The sequence below is a fragment of the Pleurodeles waltl genome, chromosome 7 (genome assembly GCF_031143425.1).
Source record: "Pleurodeles waltl isolate 20211129_DDA chromosome 7, aPleWal1.hap1.20221129, whole genome shotgun sequence".
NCBI lineage: Eukaryota > Metazoa > Chordata > Amphibia > Caudata > Salamandridae > Pleurodeles > Pleurodeles waltl.
Genome location: NC_090446.1, coordinates 89,862,062 through 89,886,887, shown reverse-complemented (window position 1 = coordinate 89,886,887; position 24,826 = coordinate 89,862,062). Strand labels below are relative to the sequence as shown.

The 24,826-nt window shown below is 43.8% G+C and overlaps 1 protein-coding gene across 1 annotated transcript in view; it reads right to left on the bottom strand.

The window, feature by feature from the left end:
- The window catches only part of TNFRSF1A (TNF receptor superfamily member 1A), a 73,929-nt gene that overhangs the window by 7,285 nt on the left and 41,818 nt on the right, over positions 1-24,826 (bottom strand). The window contains exons 2-8 of the mRNA XM_069243129.1: positions 20,296-20,494; positions 19,377-19,505; positions 13,251-13,397; positions 12,529-12,610; positions 9,918-9,985; positions 9,711-9,827; positions 2,115-2,152 (exon numbers count right to left, since the gene is read on the bottom strand). Of these exons, the coding sequence (XP_069099230.1) occupies positions 2,115-2,152; positions 9,711-9,827; positions 9,918-9,985; positions 12,529-12,610; positions 13,251-13,397; positions 19,377-19,505; positions 20,296-20,494 (780 nt within the window). The remainder of the gene's footprint in view (positions 1-2,114; positions 2,153-9,710; positions 9,828-9,917; positions 9,986-12,528; positions 12,611-13,250; positions 13,398-19,376; positions 19,506-20,295; positions 20,495-24,826) is intronic.

Sequence of the window (24,826 nt, the reverse complement as noted above, 5' to 3'; positions counted from 1 at the left end):
CAGGAGACAGTGAACATCTGCACACTGGCTTAAAGGGCATATATATATATATATATGATATATGTCAAGACCAAGTTAAGGTCCCACTGTGGTGTCACAAATGGTTTTGTTGGGAACAGATCTATTAAAGCTTTAGCAAACCTCGGCACAACAAGTGATTTAATCAAGAATGGTTGGTCCAATACATGTAGACCATCTGAGAGGGCCGATAAATAAACATTTACAGTGCCCTCTGTAAGGCCTTGCTGGACCAAAGATAAAATAAATAAAGGGACATCTGACAGCTTTACTTGTACAATATCAGTCTTGGAGACACCATACCAGGCCTCAAATGTGTCCAGGCACACGGCATAAATTAATTTTGTGGAAGAGCATCTGGTTGCAAGAAAGACATCCACCACATCAGGCAGCAGATCAAATGCAGGGGAACGAAAAGGGGCCTTCCACTAGACCAATTTGGTCATGCAGCCATAACTTCATATCATGAGCTGCCCTTTACGGAGATCTGGGTGACCTCTGTCAGATCTCCTCGATGCTGGATCCATGGGAACTTCAGATTCCACTGCAGGATTTATCCCAGACCAGTTATAGACTCATATTCTGCCCTCAAATTAGCCTATTTCCTAAATAATGTTAGCCTGCATCGAATGCCTGGTTTTCAGTTTACCTGTACTTTCCATATACCTAAGATATTATGTGGCTGCCAGGCTCACCATCTCCGGTGGCTCTTAGAACACCTGCAGCCATGACACCATCAAACCAGAGATAAATAAAGGCAGAAAAAAAAACAAGACAGCACGGCTCCTACAGGGATTCATTTCTCGTAGTAGTTATGCTTCCTTCTATCCTTTCTGGTTAAACTACGCTGGTCGTTGCAAAGGCCTTTGTTTAGCGTGCTCTGCAATGTGACAGGTGCACGTGTGTGGCACATGGGTTTAGGAGAACATTTGTCACTCACAGTGTCTGTCTCTTCATTAACCCACCAGCAATTGTTAGCTTGTGAAAGATGGATTGCTCCTATTTGAGGTCTCTGGGAGGTATCCTATATGTTCAAATGACTCCCTCATGACTTTCTTGATCATTTTCTGTCTATTCTAGAATTAGGAATGTGGGGCCGGGTCTTGGTGGGAACGAACCTTGTGCTAAAATCAAACACATTTAACAACCTTTGCTTGGCTTGTGATTAGGGGTGAGGTGATGTGTACATCACTATGAACTCCAGCAGCTACTCAGACTACCTCACCTGGTTTGTAACTCTGAAATGGGTGCAAAGATCAGAGACAGCAAGTGACCAGTTGTTGGTGTTGGGCCTTACGCTAACTTATTGAGAACAAGGATTCCCATATTGTCTCCACAGTCAGTAGCGAAGAAGAGGGTCACAGACGGCTGATGATGGAGGGATATAGAGGCCACATGCAGGGATCACGCACCAGGTAGGAGAAAGAGGTCTCCCTGTGGGCCCAGAATGTGGTCAACGGTGGCATGGTTGAAAAATTGAAAGGGTCTTATTGGGATAGATGCACCTGACGATCCAAGCACCCACATCTTGGAGGGGCGCAAAGGCTGCTGGAAAAGGTGGGGTGCTATACTCGGAGGTAGGGCTGGCTTTGACAGGATGCTGTGGACTATGGGAGCATGACCATAGACTGAATCGCAGATGCAGCAGTTCCCTGTACCACACACATAAGGATGTGTCTGCAACCAGGGGTTCATCATGGAACATTTTTCATCCCTCCCTTGGACAGGTGTAATTTCTTCATCAGGGTAGCACACTGTCCTATGTATTCAGAGATAGAACCACCCTCAATAATTCTTTTAGCGAAGACGTTTCAAGCAAGGTTTTGTTGGCCTGAGGGGGGACTGGGTATAGTAATCCCTGATTTATCTAAAAACTATGCATGAAAATATACAGTTTCCTATAGTTTGTCCTCACATAAGCAATTTAAATCTTGCAAGAAGCTGTGTCCAATGATAACACACAGTGGAAAGACAGAGAACTACTACAGTGGGAGAAAGATTCAGGCTGGTACATTGCAGACCAGGAAAAGAGAGACAGGAAACCTCCCTACTCGCAGCCCCCAGCCCCTCAACCAGGGGGCTTCTCTCGCACTCACCTGTGAAGTGGCACTTGTATGGGTAGACTGGGGAGACACTGAAACAAAAAGAAAACATGTCAAGGGTACATCTGGTACTTTCTTTCGCTGCACTTTGTCTTCTCCCTCTTTCAATGTCCTTTATCTCTCCTCTCTTCCGCCACATGTGTGCCGTTTCATTCTCTTCTCATTCTTTGCCTGTGATCTCCCCTACTATCTGAGCAATTTATTTCCCTCTAAGTCTGCAATTTCTCTCCTCTTCACCTTTCCAACCTATGTTTGCACTCTTTCTTGCCTCTCTGCCATTCTGTGTTCCCCTCGACTCTCCTTCCTTATTTTTTGCGGTTTTGCACGCTCTCTTTTCCATTGTTCCTTTATCTGTACACTCCTTCCCCTCCTTTGCTCTCCCTCTTTGTCGTCTCTATGATCATTTCATCTCTCCTGTTAACCACATTTCCATATTGCCCATTCTTAAACTCCCTTTTTCACTCTCCTCAATATTTCCCTACTTACTCTTTCAATTTTCCCTTCCTCTCAACGCTACCCTTTCCCCTCATCTCTTACCACGTTTTATCTCCTTTCTATCCCTCTAGTCCATCTCTCCTTCTTTACCCCTTCTCTTACTTTCTACCTTCCTTGTCTCCCATCTTTTCTCCCACTTTCACTTTTTCTCTTATGCTCTTTTCCTTCTTTTGCTCTCCGCATCTCTTATCATTCATTTCCCTGTCTTTCATATCTTCTCCAGCCAAATAATGAGATCCAGTGCCAGGTTAAAGCTCTGGGGAAACCTGAGTGCAGCCATAAGTTATCTATCTAAGAGTAAGTACCATTGCTTTGATAATAGGAATACATTCCATTTGCAGAGTTATGAAATGTCCAATTTGAGGCAGCAACCACATTGGCATGCTAAAATATCAGTCCCTTTCAAGTTTTTTTTGTTTTGTTGCAGTTTTTGTGTAGGGCGAACTCCACCCGAAGGTATTGAAGCGCATTACATGAGCACCAGTTACATTATACAAGGACACATTCATATTTTTTGGAGGCACAGGGAGATTAAGGGATTTGTCCAGAATCACGAATGTTGAGCCGAGACTAAAACCTGGTTCCCCAGCTCCAAAGAGGGCAGCTCAGGCTGATAGCCCACATCCACATTAAGCATAGGGTTCGTCCTCTCAAACTGGGCGTAGAAATATCTTTGAAATATTGTGCGGCCAGCAGTGGCAGCAGGGACATCTCAAGGATTTTGGGTGCGCTGGGCAAAACATATTTGGGGGGCCCGTGTTGAGAAGAGCTTTGAATTTATGTTCCAGTTTCAGCTCTTTCATGCCCTCTTCGGCCAGGCCACTGACAGTACAGAGTCACAATCGTCCAATATCTAAACGTGTTTGCATCTAATATTCAGGGATAGTGATGTGTGTTTTCAATATTGTACCAAGCAGCAGCTCACTAATATTACTGCAAATAGCCTCTGTGACACCCTCCCATTTCTCATGTAACGTCCTGTTTTGATCTAAAAGAAACTTTTTTATAAAGGTTGCATGAAACAAACACATTTCTCTGCCAAATGTCTGCAGTAGGCTCACACACATCACCTAAATTAAAAATAAATTAAACGAAACCAGTATTTAAAACAATCTGTTTAAGAATTATTCAAGGTCATCAGAGCAAGACTGTCTGCAGAACAGAGCTGGCTCTATCAGGAGGCCCCTGAAAGCCTGCGGCCCTGGGCCAGAGCCCACTTTGCCCATGCCTTGCAACGCCTCTGAGTGCCAGGTGTACTCCCGATTCCCAGGGTATGTTTGGGGGAGCATGCATGCTGCTCCACAAACTCGTTTTGTAGCATGGAAGGGGCATGAGACGTGCTAAGGCATGTTTGTGCTTTCTAGAGCATGCAGCATCGGCTAAAAACGTGGATTAGTGTAACGTCAAAGGGGCCAAGTCATTAATGGGCATGTCTGATCACAACAGAAGAAAGATTCAACATGGAGAGACCGTGGGAGCCTGTTGCTGCTACAAGTTCTCAAGGCGAGGCCATTGCTAGAGTGCAGGGAAGGAACATTGCAACCTCTTTGAGGTTGCAAAGAACGAGAGAGTGTAGAGCAGAGGTCTTCAAACTAGGGAGCGCCCGCCCCAACCCCTCCCGGGGCGTTGGGAGAGGATCTGAATAGATCGCGGGGGTGCATGAAGTGGAGGTGGAGGCAGGTGGTACCAGCCTTTGACCAATAGGAACATTCGTTATGCTACTAGAAAACAATACAGACTGTAATGCTTAAACAAGTGCCGTGTTTTTGGTTAAAGAAAGCAAAACGGTGGTGAGCATCTCTGCAATGGGCCACCGATAGTCTTTTTTCACTCATGTCCTGGCTGGTGGTACATGTCAGAGGGGCTGCTAAAAATCAGAATACTTGATACAATATGTGGTTGATGACTCGGGTCAGGGGTACACTTCTGTATACCATGCAGGGGACATTCTGCCCCAAAACTATCTAATAGGTGCATCTGTGCTTGCACTCTGGACTCCCAGGCTTTTGGGTGTGAACTCCCTACAATGGTGGTTGTGCTACCACGGCACTGATGCTCCAAAATGAAGCCCTGGGTGAGAGACTTTTAGGCTCAAGATGCTGTCAGGATGGGTCCTGCCACAACTAAAATTAGTTTTTTTATTTTTTATACATATGGCCATAATTTCATATGGAACGCAGCACAATTTCACCATGGTGCTTAATGAGGATATGGTAGGATCGTAGGGGGTGGGTGAGAGGTAGGGCTTAAAACCAAGCAGCCCAGGCCTGTACCAAAATGCACCATGACCTTCTGTCGCTTTTATAATTTAAACAAGAATTTCGCACTCCTCACTCGTGTTCCAGTCTTCCTCGTCTCCCTCTTCTCTGCTTAACTCTCTCCTGTCCTCTTTTCTCCCTCTTGTATGAATCACCTCACTCTCTGAGGGTCTATCCCCACCTTCTACCGCCTCAGCGAACCCTTCAAGTACGAGAAGCTCTTTCATCTTCCACTCCTCCCTTGAAAGGGCAGCTCCACTCTTACCCTCGAAGGCTCTGTTATTCTTCGACCTGTGGACCCAGAAGCATGCCCAGTGGGGCACCTCCTTATAGCGCAGATGGTCTTAGAAGAATGACTTGGCTTCCTGTCTCTGCAAGCCTCACCTACGGAGCCCCTGAAGGATCAACACTGTCACTAGCACAATTCATTATCTACCTCTTGTCCCTTGTGGTCACCCTAAACAGCTGTACGCTGGACTAGCACATATTACACATCCATAGGACATTATACAATACATGGCCATCATTGGCAAACCATGGACAGCCTCAAGTGTGCCCACAACAGGCACATCAAAACTGGATACGCCTTAGAACTGATGGTTGGGATTTTAGGCCCTTAAGACCCAAATATACTTTCAATGAGTGGCACCTTCAAAACCTTCGCTGCTAGCTCAGAACACCAGTTATCCTCTGTGCCCTGGGGCCTTACATGTGACTTCAATATTATTTGGCACTTTCTCAGCGTAGCCACTGTTTTTTCCTGCTACTTGCTATATAAGTCTAGGTAATCTATGTGCCTTATGTAACACAACAGTACTACTGTAAACGCTACAACAACTTGTGTAATGGCGCTATATAAAACGGATTAAAATAAACAACTCAAATGACTGCAACCTGACAGCCGTTCTCAATGACGACGAGTCTTTTGTTCCTATATTCAAAACCTACATTAAAACACATCCTCAAAGGTATGTGTCCTCTACGAGTCTGCTTGGTAATTGCACCATTTGTCTCTAGTATCAACAATTGCAGTGTGTTAGAAATGGGGTGTCCAGTTGGCAGTGGCTTACACCCTGTCCAAATGGGGATTTTCACTCTAGTCAGGGTAAGGGAGTTACACAACTAAGATAACCCTGGCACACCCCCTTGGCCGAAGTAGTCAGGCTCATCTCAAAGGCAACGTGTAAAGTATTTTTTTTAAACTTTACACACACACACACACAAACACACACACAAAAAGTGAAAAAGCCCACAAAAGTATTCCTCAACAGTTTAGAAAAATAGTCAATATTATATACGATGTATATGTAGTATAGCGTTTAGAAACGCAATAGCTCCAACTGGGGCTATCACGACATCTTGACGTAGTTGTTTCCAACAGTCCTGCGCTACCCGCGAGGGAGCGCAAGTGGCCGGGGTTGTGTGGACTGTGGGTACAGTACCTTGGAAAACGATGAGGAAACAAAGACATTGCAGGGAGTCAGGAAGCCGAGGCGTCGCTGCAGCCGGTGCGGCGTCGTTTTCTTGCTGCCACCACGGAGATGAGGCATCGATTTCTTACTACTAGGGGGGATGTGAGGTGTTGGTTCCTTACAGCAGCAGGGCAGGTGATACGGTGTTGGCGGCGAGGCGTCAGTTCCTTATGACAAGGTGGTGTTGATGAATCCAGCAGGTCAAGACGTGGAGCATTGACTTCGCTGTGTCACGATCACACCACAGGACTGAAGGTGCTGCGGTGGAGTCAGTCGGGAGCCATGGACGTCGTTGGCACGGCACTCCGGACTCGTGCTTTGGTGGGACTTCAGAGGCGTTGCGGATCACGGTCGTGGCACTTAGTAGGGAACACAGCTCGGTGTAGGCTGTGGCGCTGGGTCAGAGAACTGTGCCAGTTCGGAGGTCATTTTGGAGGTTGATGCACTAATTTCTTCCTTGATGCACCACAACTCACTCCCAAGGGCCCAGGAACTGGATTTGGGACCACTTGGCAAGTCAGGACTCTCAACAAGAGAGCCCAGGCACTGACAGGTGAAGTCTTTGATATCTCTGAGACTTCTTAGCAGGAGGCAAGCTCGGTCCGAGCCCTTGGAGAACCTTTGGAAGCAGGATGTAGAAAGTCCAGTCCTTTCACTCCCAGGACCGAAGCAGCAAGTAGCAGGGCAGCACAACAAAGCCACAGGCAGGGGGAAATCCCTCTTACAGCATCAAGCTCCTCTTCCTGGCAGAATGTTTGCAGTCCAGAAGGATTCTATGTGGTGTCAGAGGTCCAATACTTATATTCCTTTTTGTCGCTGAAGTAGGCAAACTTCAAAGAGAAGTCTTTGTAGTGCACAAGACCCTCCTTTTCCCTGCCATGGCCCTAGACACACTCCAGGGGGTTGGAGACTGCTTTGTGTGAGGACAGGCATAGCCCTATTCAGGTTAAAGTGTCAGCTTCTCCCACCACTCTAGCTCAGGAAGACCCATCAGCCTGGTGATGAGCTATCAGGATAAGCAGGGCACACCTCTGCTCCCTTTGTGTGACTGTCTAGAGTGGATGCACAAACAGCCCAGCTGTCACACCCTGACCCAGACGGTGTATTCAGCAGAGAGGCACAGGCACGGAATGGTTAAGCAAGAAAATGCCCACTTTCTAATATTAGGATTTCAAAACTTGCAATTCAAAAACCAACTTCACCAAAAGATGTATTTTTAAATTGTGAGTTTAGAGACCCCAAACTTCACATCTCTATCTGCTCCGAATGAAAAACTACACTTTCAAGGTAATTCCCATGTTACCATATGGCAGAGATAGTCCTTGCAATAGTAAAAAACTAATTTAGCAGTGTTTCACTCTCAGGACATGTAAAACACTCCAGTACAGGTCCTACCTTTTAGATGCACTGCACCAGTGCTTAAATTGTGCTTGTTGTTTCCAGTGCAGAGTACCGGCCCTTGTTTTTGAGGGCCGGCACTTGTTTTTCTGCTTCAAGCATTTACTGCGAGCAAAAGACTCATATGGGAAAGACAGAGGAAGAGAAAAATGAAAAAGCGTCACAGGTATAGTAAGCAGAAAGCTACAAGAGTGAGCTCAAGGGGCAGGGAGTGACTTTAAATGGATTAAAGAGGCCCGAGATGGCTTCAGGATCACACTGCCTCAGTATTCTGTGCTCATTCATTTAATTGCAGCAGCTGCGTGTTTAAGAGGAGGGCTTTCGGCACCCGCACATTTTTATTGACAAATTAAGCACTGCACCCTGCCCATGGGGCTGCCTTGAGCCTACTTTTGGGGTGACGTACATGTAGTAAAAGGGAAGGTTTGTCAAAATAGTTTAAAAATGCCCACACAGGCTCTGCAATGGCAGGTCTGAGACATGTTTGCAGGGCTATTCATGTTGGTGCACAATCAGTGCTGCAAGCCCCTAGTAACATTTTATTTATAGGCCCGGGGCACACATAGTGCCCTTTTCTAGGGTCATCCTAGTAAATCAAATATGCAATCGTGGATAAACCAATCACCAATACATATTACAAAGGGAGCACCTGCACTTTAGCATTGGTAAGCAGTGGTAAAGTGCCCAGAGTCCTAAAGCCAGCAAAAAATGAAATTCAGCACAGGATCGAAAACAGGAGCTCAGAAGCAGAAACACAGGGGAGATCACACCAAGAGCTGACGGGTCTAACACAGTGCCATAAAAAGGGCCTTAAATTCAAGATGATGACCACATTACTGCACATAGTCAAGACAAGTGAACAGTCTCCAACAAGCACATCCCAGCAGAACATAGTTGAAAGGTCCAGACCATGTGTCCCTTGATGGACTCTTAATCAAGCCAATAGTTAAATTCAAAACTCTCTACGTACTTCATGAGGCCATGGTGACTAGGAGACGTTCTGCATTACCAAATTGAGGCTGTCTGATCTGTCAGCCTTGTGCCTAATGTTAGTGACTCAAATCAGACCCTCAGTTCTTATATGTGAACACTCCTCCCTACGCACCTTCTTCCCACAATCTTTCCGTCTTGACGCATCTTTGCAAGATCCGTGCAAAGGCTGAAACCCCACAGGCAGAGATTGGATGAAACCTCGGATAAAGGGCTGGCTGGCTTTAAGTGATAACTATTGCTAACTCTTACTCTATGGCTGATCCCCCTGTGCCCTATTCTGTGCCACTGACATACCCCCATACTCTCACTCCCAACAGTGCTTTAAAAGCAGTGGTTCTCAACCTTTGACTTCTGTAGACCACACTTAATCATTACTGGAACCTGGGGACACCCACTGAAACATTATTGGAATCCGAGCCCCACCCCCACTTAGTCATTACTGGAACCTGGGGACCCCACCTAAACATTGTAGATGATTTGAACCACAAAACAATACATAAAAACACAGAAACAAGCATTCAAACACATACACAATTGATTACACAATGTATTTAATTTGCAACAAATATAAATAAAAAACAAAAAATAAAGTAATTTTAATAGGAAGGTTAGAGCTTTTTAAAATGTATTTGAAGCCACACATCACAATACTATATTGCGTTGATGCACCTACACTGCTCCCACAAATCAATCTGAGAATACTAATTTAAACTTAGCCTCCAATTTCAAAGACCTTGACATTTACAGTACGTTTTAGAATTTTCAATCGTATATTTAGCCAATTTATTTATATACACTTTAACAATCAGTTAATATTAGTTAAGTTTCTAACCAGTCGCAGACTCCTTGAGGAAGATTTGCTCACCCCTCTGGCGATCCCCGGACCACAGATTGGGAACCACTGCTCTAAAGCCCCTGTTCAACGGCGTATACTGCCTATAACAACAACCATAATGAAGCAAGCGTGCACTCACCTGGGTTATAGAGAGTTGGAGAAGAACGAAAATAAAACTTCCAGACGATCCAAACTCCCAGGAGCACTAGGCAGCCCCCTAGTACTCCTGTTAGTGCAATCAGGAGGGGTGGGGTACCTGTAGAGAGAACAAGTGTGGATGAGACCTCGATACCCCTCATTTCAGAGCCCTACATGCACCAGTGTTGCACGCTTGTTCACTACTCACGTTCGGGTACAGGCTTTTCAACAGGTAAGACTATAGGACATGGACCACGACAGTCATCACTCAGACACCTGAAAAACAGCAAGCACAGTCATGGGATCAACTCATAATGGAGGAACTACACATGAACCCAGAAAAATAGAACACATTACTGAGACCTCTTCCCTGCCCCTGAAACTCGCTAAAAGCAATGGCCTAAATCTTATCTAGCATTGTCCTACTGCTTATTGTCGTGGTAAATATTTAACTGTTCATTAGTAAGGTAAATGTCTTACTGCTTTGGATTTGTGAATGTCCTACTACTTATTGGCATGATAAATGGCGTATTCCTCGTCCGAAGGGGCCAAATATTACAACTCATTGCTAACAGTAATCTCATATCTTACTCCTAGACTCTCCAACGAGTAGCTTGTGAGCTACTAGTGGCTCTCGGGCTACCCATAAGTAGCTATCCTGTGTGTAGCCCAGCCTACTGAAATTGAAAAGTTTACATTTAAAACAAACATGTAAAGTTGTCTAAAGTGGTCAGTATTAAAATCCTAATAATATTCGTAGCTCTGGATGATTTTCATCGACAGCTTGTTTCTGTGGGTAATGTCTTTCGGCTCACTACTAAGGGCAATTTCATTCAGCTAGTTGTTGCTGGCAATGTCTTACAGCTCAATGGCAGGTAGCAAAGTTTTTGCAGCTGGTTAGTTGTAGCTAGTTGATACAGATAATTTCTTACAGCTCATCTCTAGGGGCCGTTTCTTACTGCTATGAGGGGTGCCTTAAAGGTGGTCATTAGGGAAGATTTCTAACAGACCTCCTTGTGCATTCTATCTTCAACAATATAGTTGCCTGGGTCAAAGCTTGTCAGCAAAGAGTCTGTCATTCATGTCTATGCAAAGCTCAGTTGATAGTCCACTACCCATGGTAGACAGTTTTTGTACTATACCTGATGTTTGACATTACGAATCATGCCATTTTTATGTATTATTTAACCCGAGCCATTAGACATATGTAAAAAGACTGGGGCAAACTATGCTGGGAAAATGCAAATGATGCTGCCGCCTAGAGTGTCTAAAGGTAACTTATGCAGTGCATTATGCTTTTCCTGTATCTAGCAATTACATTTTGCATTGAAATACAGTCACCCAATGGTATCAATATGGTCCTCTCTACCTTCCAACGAAAAAAAGTTTATGTAAACAAAGACAATAACGCACCCAGCAGAATACAGTGCTACACATCCATTTTTTAAAACAAAGTATTAGGTTTTTTAAATAATAGGCTTGTTACATTCTCCGTGTACATACTTTCAGCACTTACACAAGAAAAGGCCTACAGGAATACTTTCTAGTTTCCTGTCCCAAACTCACCTCTACCTCTACAAAGAACAAGAACATTAACCAGTGCGGCTACAGATGGGTTACTGCAACATAACTCTAGCCCCACATATTGTCCACAGTGGTCAACTACTTCCCTTCACATCTCTTCATTATATTGCTTGGCAGGGGTCACTAAGGTACGAGGTATTTATCGCAGTATAGTCCACTCTTCACTGTCCATAAAGGAAGCTATTATCTCCTTCCACTGGTCCACCACTCTTGATTTTTTCCGCAAGCCACGAGGTGCTTCTCGGCGCAAAACAGCACTTCTGCAAATGCCCTTTTCTCAACAACTTACTTCCACTTACTATATGGTGGTCTCTCAGGGGATCACCAATTCATTACCATGTCTCTTCAGGCGAGGACTAATTGTTGTAGCAAAATGAAACAATTTTATGTTTTGCACAGGTACACATTAGAACTATATTTTGAAAACTACTTTCTGGGGCTAAGTGTTGGGTTTATCTCACTTTGGGAATCTTGTAATTTAATTTGCAACTTTATTTAACAAATCATGAATCATGTAGCGAAAGTCACAATTTTACATTTATGCCAAATTGTGTCAATGCCTAGAGTCAAATACAGAAGCTTCTCCAACACTTTGGCTACACAATCAAGCTGCAGGCTGTCACTAGCAGGACTGGGTTGAGTTCCACCACAGCACATTTTCTATGACTGATCAATTCCAGCTCTACAGCATCTTTTCTTTTTACGTGGTGGTGGTCGTGCCCATTTTCAAGTTTGGATCACTGATCCAAACTTTCTTGAATCAATAACTCAGATAGGTGGAAGTTGATGATCCACACCTATGTCAAAATTATATTCTTTAAACATGTCAGGCCACCCAGGGTAGTCTCTTTTCTATATCTACCGATTCCTGGATACAAGGTCAGGAAATGCCTCTTTACATCTGTGCTTTGGTCCAATTACTGGTTCCCTGCGTGGGTGGGCCTTGCACTCAATCATTACAATATCAGGAAAAAAAACAAAAACCGTCATGTAACTCAAAATACTAATTCTAACCTAGTAATACTCCCTCTGCACAAAATAGGTAACACTCCTCTTTAGACACCAGTTAAGAGCAATACTAACCATACCATCCAACATATTAAGATAGGTAGTTTTTTTACGCTTGCCTAGGCTACCATTTTATTCTGAATATATAAATGGAGGAGACTAGTAAAACAACAATCTTTCACGAAAAACTCAAAGAAATATTGAGAATTGCTCGGTCTGATACTCACTCATTGCATGGACGGCATGTCATTTCTATGTCGTGGAAGAAACCTCTATTGCAGTGGCAAATTGTGTCGTGGAACCCTTCACCTGCAAAGATCCACCATGAGAAAGGGGTTCAGAAACAGACACAGGGTAAACACAGCATGTTCTCAGGGGACCTCCGCACACACTCAGCATATCTATTGGGAGTGGTGCAGGTGTTTTTAGGAGGGACTTAGTGTGTCATCTCTAGTGGCTTAGAACAGACCCAGCATGTTCCCTGGTGCATAACTTAAGAAGTCCTCTTAGAGCCGTCGAGGCTTTCAACGAGGTGGGCACTGGTCTCAGAAAGGATTAATTTGATCTCCAATGCTTGAACGGTATCTCATTCAGAATCAGGCGGCTTTAGTGCCAACAGCTGGTGGGGAGAAGGAAAGGCTTATTCTAAATTCTTGATATCCCTAGGGCAGGCTCAACATGTTCCCTAGATGAAGCAGGTCCCCTTGCAGTAACTGTCTTGGACCAATTTCTCCATGTCCTCAGAAGATGGACCACAGCCTAGACCTACCATGCCTGATGGTGGAGCTCATTACCAGTACAGACTAATAACCTGGAGGTTATGTTATCAAAACAAATTATCTGCCTGTGGGTGTGGCGGGTCAGATACCAAAAACACCCTATTAGGGGTCACTGCAAATGTGGAGGGAGCCTGGGCTATTTAGGGAGGCATGGATGGTGCTTTACTCACAGCTCTTCAAGGTCCTTCCATGTGTGCACTCTTTGCATTGCTGGCATTGAAAGTCACTTCCCACTTGCACCTGGAACATCCCATCGGGGCATCCACAGACAGTTTTACTGGAGATAGTGCAAGGAGACTTCTCAATCTGACCCAAACCTGTAGCAGGTGAAAGAAAATACATGAGTAACGAGTGGTGTACCCCAAGAAGAACAGCTCCCCCCCACACTGCCTACACTTATGACATCATGGAAAACCTGACCTCAGTCTCTCATAACTCCTTACAGTTATGAAATCTAACTTTGCATGTACACCTCTACTGTATGTATGTTGCATTTATATATCACACCCCTAGGTCAAAGGACAGAATATAGTTAAAAGGGGTTGAGTGGATGTTGCATAGCTTAATTTAGGGTACTGCAGACACTTTCAACTACATGAGTATCACACGTCTTTGAACCTTTCATAAATGCACTTCTTGCGCCTTGCATATTCTGCAATGGTGCTAGCCTTACGTATGCACAAACAATTCTGACACTTTGCACATTACATACAAATGAGCTAATCCACCATCCATACCTCTCATTCAATGAGTATTATATACGTAGGGCAGTGTTTGCCAAAGATTTCAATAGGATTAAAACAAATCAAGAAACTTTACTTGGTGATGCCCACATGATAAATATTCACTGAAACCCGATTTCCACACATTATCATTTGTTTGCAATATAGTTTTATCAGATAAACTCTATGTTTGTGCAAATTTAGTGGCCGTTTTGATGGAAAATATGCTGTCCGTAAATCAAAAGGTGCTTTAGTTACATTTAAAAAATAAAATAAAAATCACCATGTCCATTAAAGCTAGTTGGGTAGCAAAAGTTTGTTGTTGTAAAAATTAGGACATGATTCTAAGAAGTTTGGGAATCACTGACCTAGGTTGTATGTTGTTAAACTACCCCATAACATTCACTGTTGCCCCTGACACTGCATTTTACACACACATGGTGTACCCCGCAAGAACATCATACAGTAATGATACAACCTCAAATTCATATATATATATATATATATATATATATATATATATATATATATATATTACCTTTGTGATATACGCTTTTACAACTATGAATATTACAGTCTATACGTTTACTTTCTCACCTTGCATATTAGGCAAACATGGTTTATTCCTCAACAATCTCTCACAAGGTCTATGACACACACACACACACAGGATCTCTCTCCACAACCTCTTGCACTATTAAGATTATATTCCCAGGATTTATGTTGCCCGAACACCACTCTTAACTGTGACTCTTACCCTCTCAGACTGAATTTTACAATGTCAATCCTTCCTCATCCTCACATTAAATATTATGCAAAGGTTTGATATTCCTCTACAATAAATTAGTTTGGGAATTTCCTTCCACAATACTGCGCACTGCGAATATTAGACACCAGAGGTCGATCCTTCTGCAATGTAACACTCTGAATATTGCGCATCCAGGATCAGATTATCTACAGACCCCATATATACTTTTAATGTTTCATATGATTGGTATAATTTGCTTTCACCATATATTGTACACCCAGCGTATATCCCTCTCATACACCTCGCATTATAAATAGCACAGTGCACCTCTCACATTATAAATGTTACACACTCCGAGTCTATCCTACTCACATTATTATAAATATTAGTGTATCCTCACACTCCACAGTATAAATGTTGCGCATGGTCAACCCCTCACACATAAATTACGTAATCTATCCTTCTCCCACACCTCACATTTTAAATATTACAAACCGAAAGTCTATTTCGCTCACAACCTCATATTCTAATTATTATACATTCTATCCCTTTCACACACCTCCTGTTAAAATTAAATTGCCCTTTCTATTCCTCTCACCTCACATTATAACAAATACACATTCATTCTGTTCCTGTCACATGACTTACATAATAAGTTCTACAGATCTAGTCTATACCCTTCGCCTTATAAATATTACACATCCAGAGTCTATCCCGCTCTCACATTATACATATTATACAGCCACAGTCAAATCATATCACGCATGGTGGATTCTAAATATTACAGCCTATCCATCACACATCAGACATTATAAATAATAAGACACCTGGAGTCTAGTCCTCACACACAGCCTATTATTATTTATATATATATATATATATATATATATATATATATATATATATATATAGTGCGGTCATTATACAAAGAGCCTTTCTCTCTCTTTCATGACACACACATTACATACTTAGTAAACACCCAGACTATCCATCACTCACACATCTTACATTCTATATTACATACAGTCTATGCATCTAAACCTAACAATATTATTTTTATACACAGTGAGACTATCCCTGTCATGCACCTCGCATTATAAATATTAGGCAGTGTATCCCTCTCATTATAAATATTACAGTTGTCCCCTCTCACACACATCACATTATAAATACACACCCAGAGCTCATCCTTCTCACACATCTCATATTACAAATATTTCACACACTGAGTATGTCCTTCTCATGCTCTCACATAATAAATATTACACACCCAATGTCCGTCCCTATCATTTACATCACATTATACATGTAACACACACACTATGGCCCTCATTACCAGTCTGGCGGTCCTAGGACTGCCAGACTGGCGGTCTGACTGCCACCAAAGTGGTAGTCCCACTACTTTGGCAGCGGTCAGAACACCACATTATGACCATGGTGAAAGCGCCACGGTCGGATCGCTGGCACCGCCAGTTTCCCTCCACAGGAGGGACTGACGGTGCGGGTGGTCCTAATCCACTAGGACAGCACTGCATGCGCCGCCGCCCTGGGGATTACGAGTCCCCTTCCCACCAGATTTTGCATGGTGGTACCACCGCCATGTAAAAGCTGGCGTAGATGGGGTGCAGGGGGCCCCATTGGAGGCCCTGTCCATGCACTTGGCGGGTCCCCATGGACAGCCCCGTTGCACTTTTCACTGTCTGCTACACAGCAACATTGCCACAGGCTCAATTATGAAGCCGGCGTCAATGTTGGGGGCTGTTTCCCGCTGGGCCAGCAGGAAACTCGTAATAGGGGCCGCAGGAAGATCACCGCACTGGTGGTGACCTGACCGCAGGAGTATTTGACGGGCGGCCTTTTCGTCAGGCCAAACTCGAAATTATGGCCTATGACTATCACATATCCCATGTAAACTCTCTGGGGCTACTAACAAAGGTAAATTTACATGTGCAATTTACTCTTTCACTATGGAGTACATTTACTGCTTTTGGCTAGTCACAAGTTGTAAAGTTACTCAAAAGTGTAGACTTACACAGCTGCACCTCCTGGTAGAGACAAAACTACGATGCTAACATACTTCTAAAAAAATAAAAATAAAATAGAGTGGTAATTCCACCACCACCCATGACCAACCACTGATACTGCAACACCCTCTCACAGAAAATAATGGAGACGGGGACTTAAAATTAAACCTTATAAGAAGTAATGATAACAAATTGTTTAAAATGGTGAAAATATAAATAAGTACAATTTAATGTAAAAAAAAAAAAAATCACAAAAAAAAATACTATAACAACCTTTTTCTGAATTTATAAATGAATCCAACATTATTATTTATTCAAATAGAATTAAACTAATTTTACTCTGCAGGGCTCTCCGAAAGTAATCCTGCTGGATGAGTTGACAATGCCCGAGCACTCCTAAATCTTAGCAATGAGTGCTGCTCTGGGAAGCCCTTTGAAAGTCACATAATTCTCAGTGCAAGGCTTGTCGATGGAAATAAATAACCCCTTCGATTCCTTTTCTTGCGAGGAAGATCTTAAGAACTTTTCAAAAAGGAAGCATGCATGGCTAAGGTTGAAACACCTAATGCGTATTCTAAACATGGATTGTTTTATAGTTCATTTTCAGAAATATACAAACAAAAATTCAGCAAACTAAGATCTGGCTTTGTGGCTTTATAAGAATTTATCCCTACTTGGAAACAAGAGACACCACCAAACAATCGAGTAGTACAAATGACAGTCTTCACTCCATGTTCTAAGCACTTGGCCCATCTAACATAGAAAGCAGTTATGTTCAATGTTCATAAAACATGGAGTCCACGCATGTGAGAAGATCATCTCAATTATTATAAAAGGTGAGCGCCCCCGCCGATATATCAGGCGTGGGAGGTTAATATAAGTGGTATTACAATTGGACAGGTGCACTGCAGTGGCGTAACAAAGGCCCCCGCAGCCCCCATGGTGCTGGCGGTCCGAGCTCCAGAGGGCCCCTTCAGCACAGTACCCTGGCCTACAAGCTCCTGAGTGAGTGCCAAAGGGGGCACCTCCGTGTACTTTGCAGGGGGGGGGGGGGGGGGGGGGGACTCAAGTTTTGATACGCCACTGGTTCATTGAGTTTATGGGAGTGGTTTTACCGTTATTCCTGCACTGTAATGTGCCTGAAACTTACTTGCAGAGCACAAGGTTACGGACCACAAACTAGTGTGACACTGAACATTGTCTTATTTGTGTGATAGGCAAAGTGATTACATTTTTTGGAGACGACAATGTGTTTTACATGCAGAGGTGTTCAAGCTGCCAATGGCACCACAATCAGAGATCAGTTTATAATTTAGGTGAAAGTGACGTCAGCGACATTTGCTGCAGACAATCATAACCTGCTCTCTGTCGGCTGGTACTTAGACAATGATGTCAGATTTTCAGATGGGAGGCACACTTTTTTTTCAAAACATTTACAGCACACTTTAGCTGACCACGAGATTCATAATGAATGGTTTTCAGGTGTATCATGCTCTATTTTATTCAAATAAATTTGCAAAATTTAGAAATTCATTTGAAAGTGACAGAGGGACCACCCCCAAATGTGTTCATCTGCTTTCCCCGTTCTTCGTTTTGGCCTATTCTGAGAAGAGTGGAAGTCCTGTGCTTCTGTGGTTATAGTAAGGAGACGATTATTCATATTTTGCATTCGCCCTTTGTTTGCTCATAATAGAAGTGGCTGCTTAGATGCGCATGAAATAATGCGGGAATTTTAAAACTGCAAAGAGGCAGTCAAATATTGTTTATTCAGAATTAATTGTATGATGATTGGTAAATTTGTGAAATGTCTGACCTTTAAGATTGTGGGATCCAGCGATTAGTGCCATTTTAGATTTTGTTTTGAGTGCCAGTACCAGCCTGTTTTTAAGTGTGGTTGCATTACTGTATTTATAGGTGTACTGTATGTGTTCTTATCTTATGCTATGATTTTTATTAATCAGGCAGTAAAGTTTCTGACACTTCTAGGACTAACAATCTTTCTAGATGCCACATGAAGAGACAGGAGTGTGGATTATTACAGCGTCTTTGTATGTCACAAAAGGGGTATGTACTTGGAGACTCCAACTTTTAACACAGATCTCTAAATGAAGGGTATTTTAACGCAAACTATTTTACATTTAGATAGGTTAATGCAGTTTTTGGTTGGGTACTATTGGTACATGTGCTTTACAAAATGTACTTGGAAAAATAAGAAGGGATTCCTGACCTTTAATCAAAAGCCATGTGAAATTGTCTTTTTACCATGCTTGATATTTTGTTAAGATGCGACACTGTCTTTGTCTTACTTACCGCTTTTTAATTCACTTAACAATAAAAACTGATTGCATATTAAAAACCAAGAGCCTATCGCTTTCACACCACACATTTTAAATATCACAGTGTCTACGACACCATTAACATGTCTTACATCAGTGGTTCCCAACCTGTAGTCCGGGGACCCCTGGGGGTCCGCACAGCCTCCTCAGGGGGTCCGCGACTGCTTGGAAAAGTTGGTAATATTAACAGTTTAGGTCCCAAACTTTCAGTAATAGCTCAGTGGGGGAGTCCCCGAATTCCAATAATGATTCAGTGGGGGTCCGTGGGTTCCAGTATTGATAAAGGGGGGGAGTGGAGGGGGGCCACAGAGGTCAAAAGGTTGGGAACTACTATCTTACACTGTATATATTCCACACCCAGCATGTAACTCCAGAACCTCCCAATAATGAATTTGATACACACACACTTCGCCAAGTGGAATAGGTCACAATCTATGTATGTAGTTATGTTCTGCCAGCCTCTCACCTTTCCTGCATGTCTCACAGAGCATGCATTTGGATACATAATTCTCCACTTCTGTGTATGACCCCTCCTCGCAGCGTCTACAACTGGTCACCTGACCCTCGCCTTTGCAGTCCGCCACCTTCCGGAAGCCTGATGGGGGGATGAGGAAATAAAGCCATCAATTGGGACCAAGCTGAAATTCATACATATATAAGCCCAAACCCCGAGCTATCCCTCCAATTCACAAATCTCTACCCTATGCACCACTTATGTGTTTGTGTCTCAGTACCAAAAATGGACATTGCCCACTCACTGTCAACCACCACCCAAGCCCATGTTTCATTCCCTTATACCTTAGCACTGTCTAAAGGTGTCAATCAGCTTTTAACAGTGAATGTTTCCAAAATTCCCTGCAAACCCTCCACTCCTGAGACCCTCCTCGTGTTTCAGCTTTTTTTCCCCCACCACAATATGTCTCTTTCCATACCCAGCCTAGATGGAAGAATATTACACCTCTCCCTACAACTCCTTTCCATCTTGTTGCACTTCCCAGATTCAACAGAAGACATTCCCACCACCATATTCCACACAACTTACACCACACCCTAGTGCCTCTTCGCACACAGTGGGAGCTTTAGGTCCCACTCCTCCACACTCCATTCATTCTGGGGTGACTACCATGTCCAGAAGTCCATTTACGCCCTACTCCCTGCACCCCCAACACACACAAGGGCCTTCCTATTTCCAATAGTGGACTTTGAATGACCTCCTCTACTAGGCAGTGGTTTACCACTAGCTACCTTTACTGATGCTATCATGGGTAACTTCATAGGCATCAGAGCGGCTTTCCTCCTGACCCTCTGCTTGTTCTTTCATCCCATGGCAAACTCATGATGGTGTCAACAAGTAGTTATTTCTCATTCTCCTGTAACCCTCTTACCTTTCATACACATCTTGCAGCAGAACGCACCGCTTGGGTGCTTGTACTCGTCCCCTTGGCAAGTGACATCTCTCCGCACCCTCCAAGTGTCAGTGGACACATTACTATCTCCAATGGGAGCCCCATGGATCATCAGGGCACCCACGATGTCTGGCACAGTCACCTTGGCATCCGGTAGGTGTGCCAGGCCAAGGATCAGCTGGGGAGAGAAAGAGTACAATTAGTGTGGTAGGACCATGATGAAGATAATTTTCATTTATTTGGTCATCCACAGCAGCCTACTGTCCTGTGTTTTCTGCGAGTGTGTTCTCCAGCTTTACCTAAACCGTGAGTCTTACAGAGATAATCTTACAAGATGTGATTGCTTTTATGGCGCTAGTTTCTTTAATTTATTCCATGATAAGTAGTCTTTATATCAGACATGCTATTGATTTGGCAGTGAATAACTGTGCTGTAGCCCCTTCAAGAACAACCTTGGTTTCTCAGTTGTAGGCACACACACCGACTACATTGTGGCAATGGCTCGCTCTCAGTAACAGGGACATACTGGCGCTTCTACGGCAGTCCACAACCCAGACAGGGTATGCACGTGTCTTTAGGCTGGTCGTGATCTCTCAGGGTCCTACAGCAACCTCACACTGGGACCCTCCAACAACTGGCAATGAGGCAAATGCAGACCCAGCAACACACCGATCAGTGTCCTTAACCATCTCACCCTCCAACAAGATGTCAGATGGGAAGGTTGTCAAGACTCTGCAGAGAAAGCCCTCTTCTTTTACTAGGTTCACACCTTTTTTAACTACATCTGTTCCTCTCCAGACGTTCCATGCTGGAAAAAGAGCGGCAAAGCTTCAGAATTAAACGGAAAGAAAGAGGAACACCGCGGCCAAATACTCCACATCACTTTATTTTGCGAAAGAAAGAGGTCCACACAGTATTTCTCACCCAACCCGGTACATGCCAACTTCACATCCAACTTCAAAGACCTAAGCAGTCACTTTGCCCCTTATATCAATGGAGTTTATGAATGAATTATCCTGAAACAAGTCAAGAAGGAAAATAGGAAATCCACTGATGATCATATGTCACCTTAGGGAGTTGGTGATCAGAACAAGTAAGGACCCAGATTATACATGCATGCTGATTCTGCAAAGTACAGCAGCTCATCTTTGGCAAGTCTAGCATGTAGCTGAGAAGATATCATGAGCTCAAAAGTTCCCTATCAAGGTCCCAGGTGGTGTACATGGAGGAGGACTTTGAAGCAGCCATGATAAAAGCGAATCCCTGTGACAGGATGCATCAGGAGGGTTTGAAGGGTATGTAGCACCAATCAAAAGGTACCACTCTGAGGCCACTGCAGCGACACACTCTCAGGAAGATGGCTTCGCCAATAAACGGGAAGTGCTCAGTTCAACGAGTTGAATGCAAAGAGGTGGAGCATCGAGCCAAGGCAGCTAGTTACTTCCACACAGGGAAACTTCAGAAGGAACATTGCCATTGCGCTGCTCCCCAAAGAAATTATATAAAAAAAAACACAATTCTATATAGTTAAGCTAAAGTAACCGGATGTGCCATATTTAGGGTTGTTTGCCAGCTCAGTGTAGGTTTATTCATACAGGGTGCTGACTCCACTGGAGGAGCCAATATTTCAATAGAAAATTTACTAATGTCAGTTAATGCTGTTGAAAATTATCAGCTTATGTAGGTGCCGAGAATGCACTCTGAAGTGCAGCTGCACTATCTGTATTCTCATGCAGAATTCCGGCAAGTCATGGGCACTATACACTTTAATAATCTGCCACTATTTCTAGGGCAGTTTTAGATTAAGGTAACTCCACCACACATGGTGTGACACAATTCAGCTTAGATTGTGTGTCACCATTATGTCATGTGATGATTCGATGGTGCAACTGGAGTTGTCCCCTACTGTACAATAAGGAAGGTAATAATTTCACCAGTAATTTGGGTAGGGAGTCTAAGGGCCTCATTACGAATTCGGCAGACAGAAAAGTCCATCTGCTGAAATTCCGACGGGGAGGTTGCTACCATTGTGGCCGTCTCCCCTCTGGGCCCATTACGGGTTTCCCGCTGGGTCAGTGGGCAGAAACCTCAGTTTTCACCCCCTGGCCTAGCGGGAAACAGCCTACAGCATTGTCTCCGACTCGTAACAGAGCCGGAGGCAATGCTGTAGTGCGCAGGGTGCACCAGCACCCTTGCAATGTTCACTGTCTGCAAAGCAGACACTGAACATTGCAATGGTGCTGGCCAGGGGGGCTCCTGCAGTGCCCATGCCAAGTGCATGGGCAGTGCAGGGGGCTCCCTGGGGCCGCCTGCACCCTTTCTCCGCCATCCTTTTGATGGTGGTGCTATCACCATGAAATCGGTGGCCGAGAACGAAGTCATAATCCCCAGGGCAGCAGTGCTTGCCCTGGCGAATTAGTATTGCCATGACGACTAATCCTGGCGGTCTGACCGCGGCACAACCGCCCTGGTCGTAATATGGCACTCAGGCTGCCGTATTGGCAGAGTTCTGTCTGCCATTGCGAGCCTGGCGATCATGAGACCACCAGGTTCATAATGAGGGACTAAGTTTTTTTTTGTTTTTTTTAGCGCTATATCCATTGGAGCTCTCCTCTAAATCAAGCTCTATGAGGGCTGGACACAATTGTGTCTGGATCCATTCAAAAAAAGTCCAATACACTCCTTCAGCTTTCCTTATTGAACTGTCTAGTTCTTAAGGACTAGGCCAAAATTTATAGTTGGGTTGTAACAAAACATAATCCAATTTCTGACGGGATAGCTACATCAATAAGAGAATGAGCTTATGGACTTTCCTCCACGATAAGCATTAAAGTAAAGGGAACGCCACCTGTCGAATCAGCAACCAATTTGACTCTGGCTCTAGAAATCAGAGGACTGTTTGTTAACAACCAACTCCAATGTATGCCGCTGGGCTCACTGTAGGAAAACGTAACTCCTGGAGAGCGGTTGTGGTGGTTGGAAGGGATTTCAGCTCAACTTTCTAGTCATGTATAATGATCAGCCACGCTAAACCACACATACCCATTTGCAGTCTTGTGAGGGGGATTTACTCCCAAAAATGACACTAGTGAGTGGTAACAGCTACTAGGAGATATAGTAAATATTAGTTCTTCAGGAGAGCCGCTCTATCTTGTTGTGAGTTTGATTGTTTGCCTGTCCTCTGGCTTCACCCTACACCTCCCTGTGTGCATGTGAAGCTGTGGGTTAATGTGCAGACTACCAGCTTGGCCCAGCTACAGTTAGGTGTCCCCAGTAGCATTAAAGCAGGGGTGTCAAAGTGTGAATGAAGTCGTAACCAATTCTAAGTCTCTATGGTAGAAGAGTTCTCCCAGGCTTCCAGGAATCCCAAGAGCATCTTACAGCAGTCTGGCAACTGAACATCAGGCCATAGAAAGAACTCTTACACACACTGAGGGGAACAATATGGTATTCCTCTGCCACTGAGCTGGCTTGGTCATGCATCATCTCTCTGCCTCTGGTTTTCCGTGCCAAACCCAGCCACCCAGACCACCAATATATCATTCCACTGGTAAGTGCAACAGTCAATGGTTCACAGAGAAAGCCAACAAAATTACTAACACAGCCTATCAATAACAGTAGACACACAGCCATCATATTTCCAGTTCTGCAGACTAACAGACCTAAATGATGGAGATCAAGACTGCACACGTCACTAATCGCCTAACATCCCCAGTTGTGAAGTCACCGCTTACGAAGGCAATATCCTCCCATCAACCATTGGGAAATCCCTTCCTGAAGAAGTGATCACACCCATTCTCAACGTAGTCAACCACTTGCTGCACAAGACATCTTCCCAAACACACTCAAAAGGTGGGGAATCATTGCATTCATGAAAATAAAAAACACAAATTCCAATTGGACAGCCTCTACTGTCCCATCACATATCTGCTCTTCTTCACAAGCGATAACAACAAAAAACAGCGACTCCCCATCTAAAAGAACAATTTAACACACACCCCATCAGACTTTAGTAGCAATCAAGAGACAGGTCTGTGCCTTCATGAAAGAAACTGCTACCACTGGGGAGTAAATTATGCTTTACTTTGACAGCTCCGCTGCTTGACATGGAGAATAACAACTCCTGCATATTGAACCCTCTCAACCTGTCAGAAACCTTCACTAAATTAGACTATGAAAGATTAAAAAAGATCTGGGCATTACCTCTAGGATTAAATATTATTGCACTACACCGGTACACCTCCCCAATGTCAAATGTGCATACACATTAGACATCAACTCATTATGATGAACACCTCCGAAACCCAAAACATACCAGGGACAGGCACAGTATTACAAAGACCACCCCTGCCCCCGTTCTCTTCATCCTAAACATGGGCTTGTTATAGTATCTGGTGGCCAATCAAGGCTCCAAAATGTAACACCAATCAAGTCTGCACCTCTCTCTACAAGCTAGGATATTAACTGAAATGAAGACTCCTCACACTTATCCAAGACTAGATGCCATGTA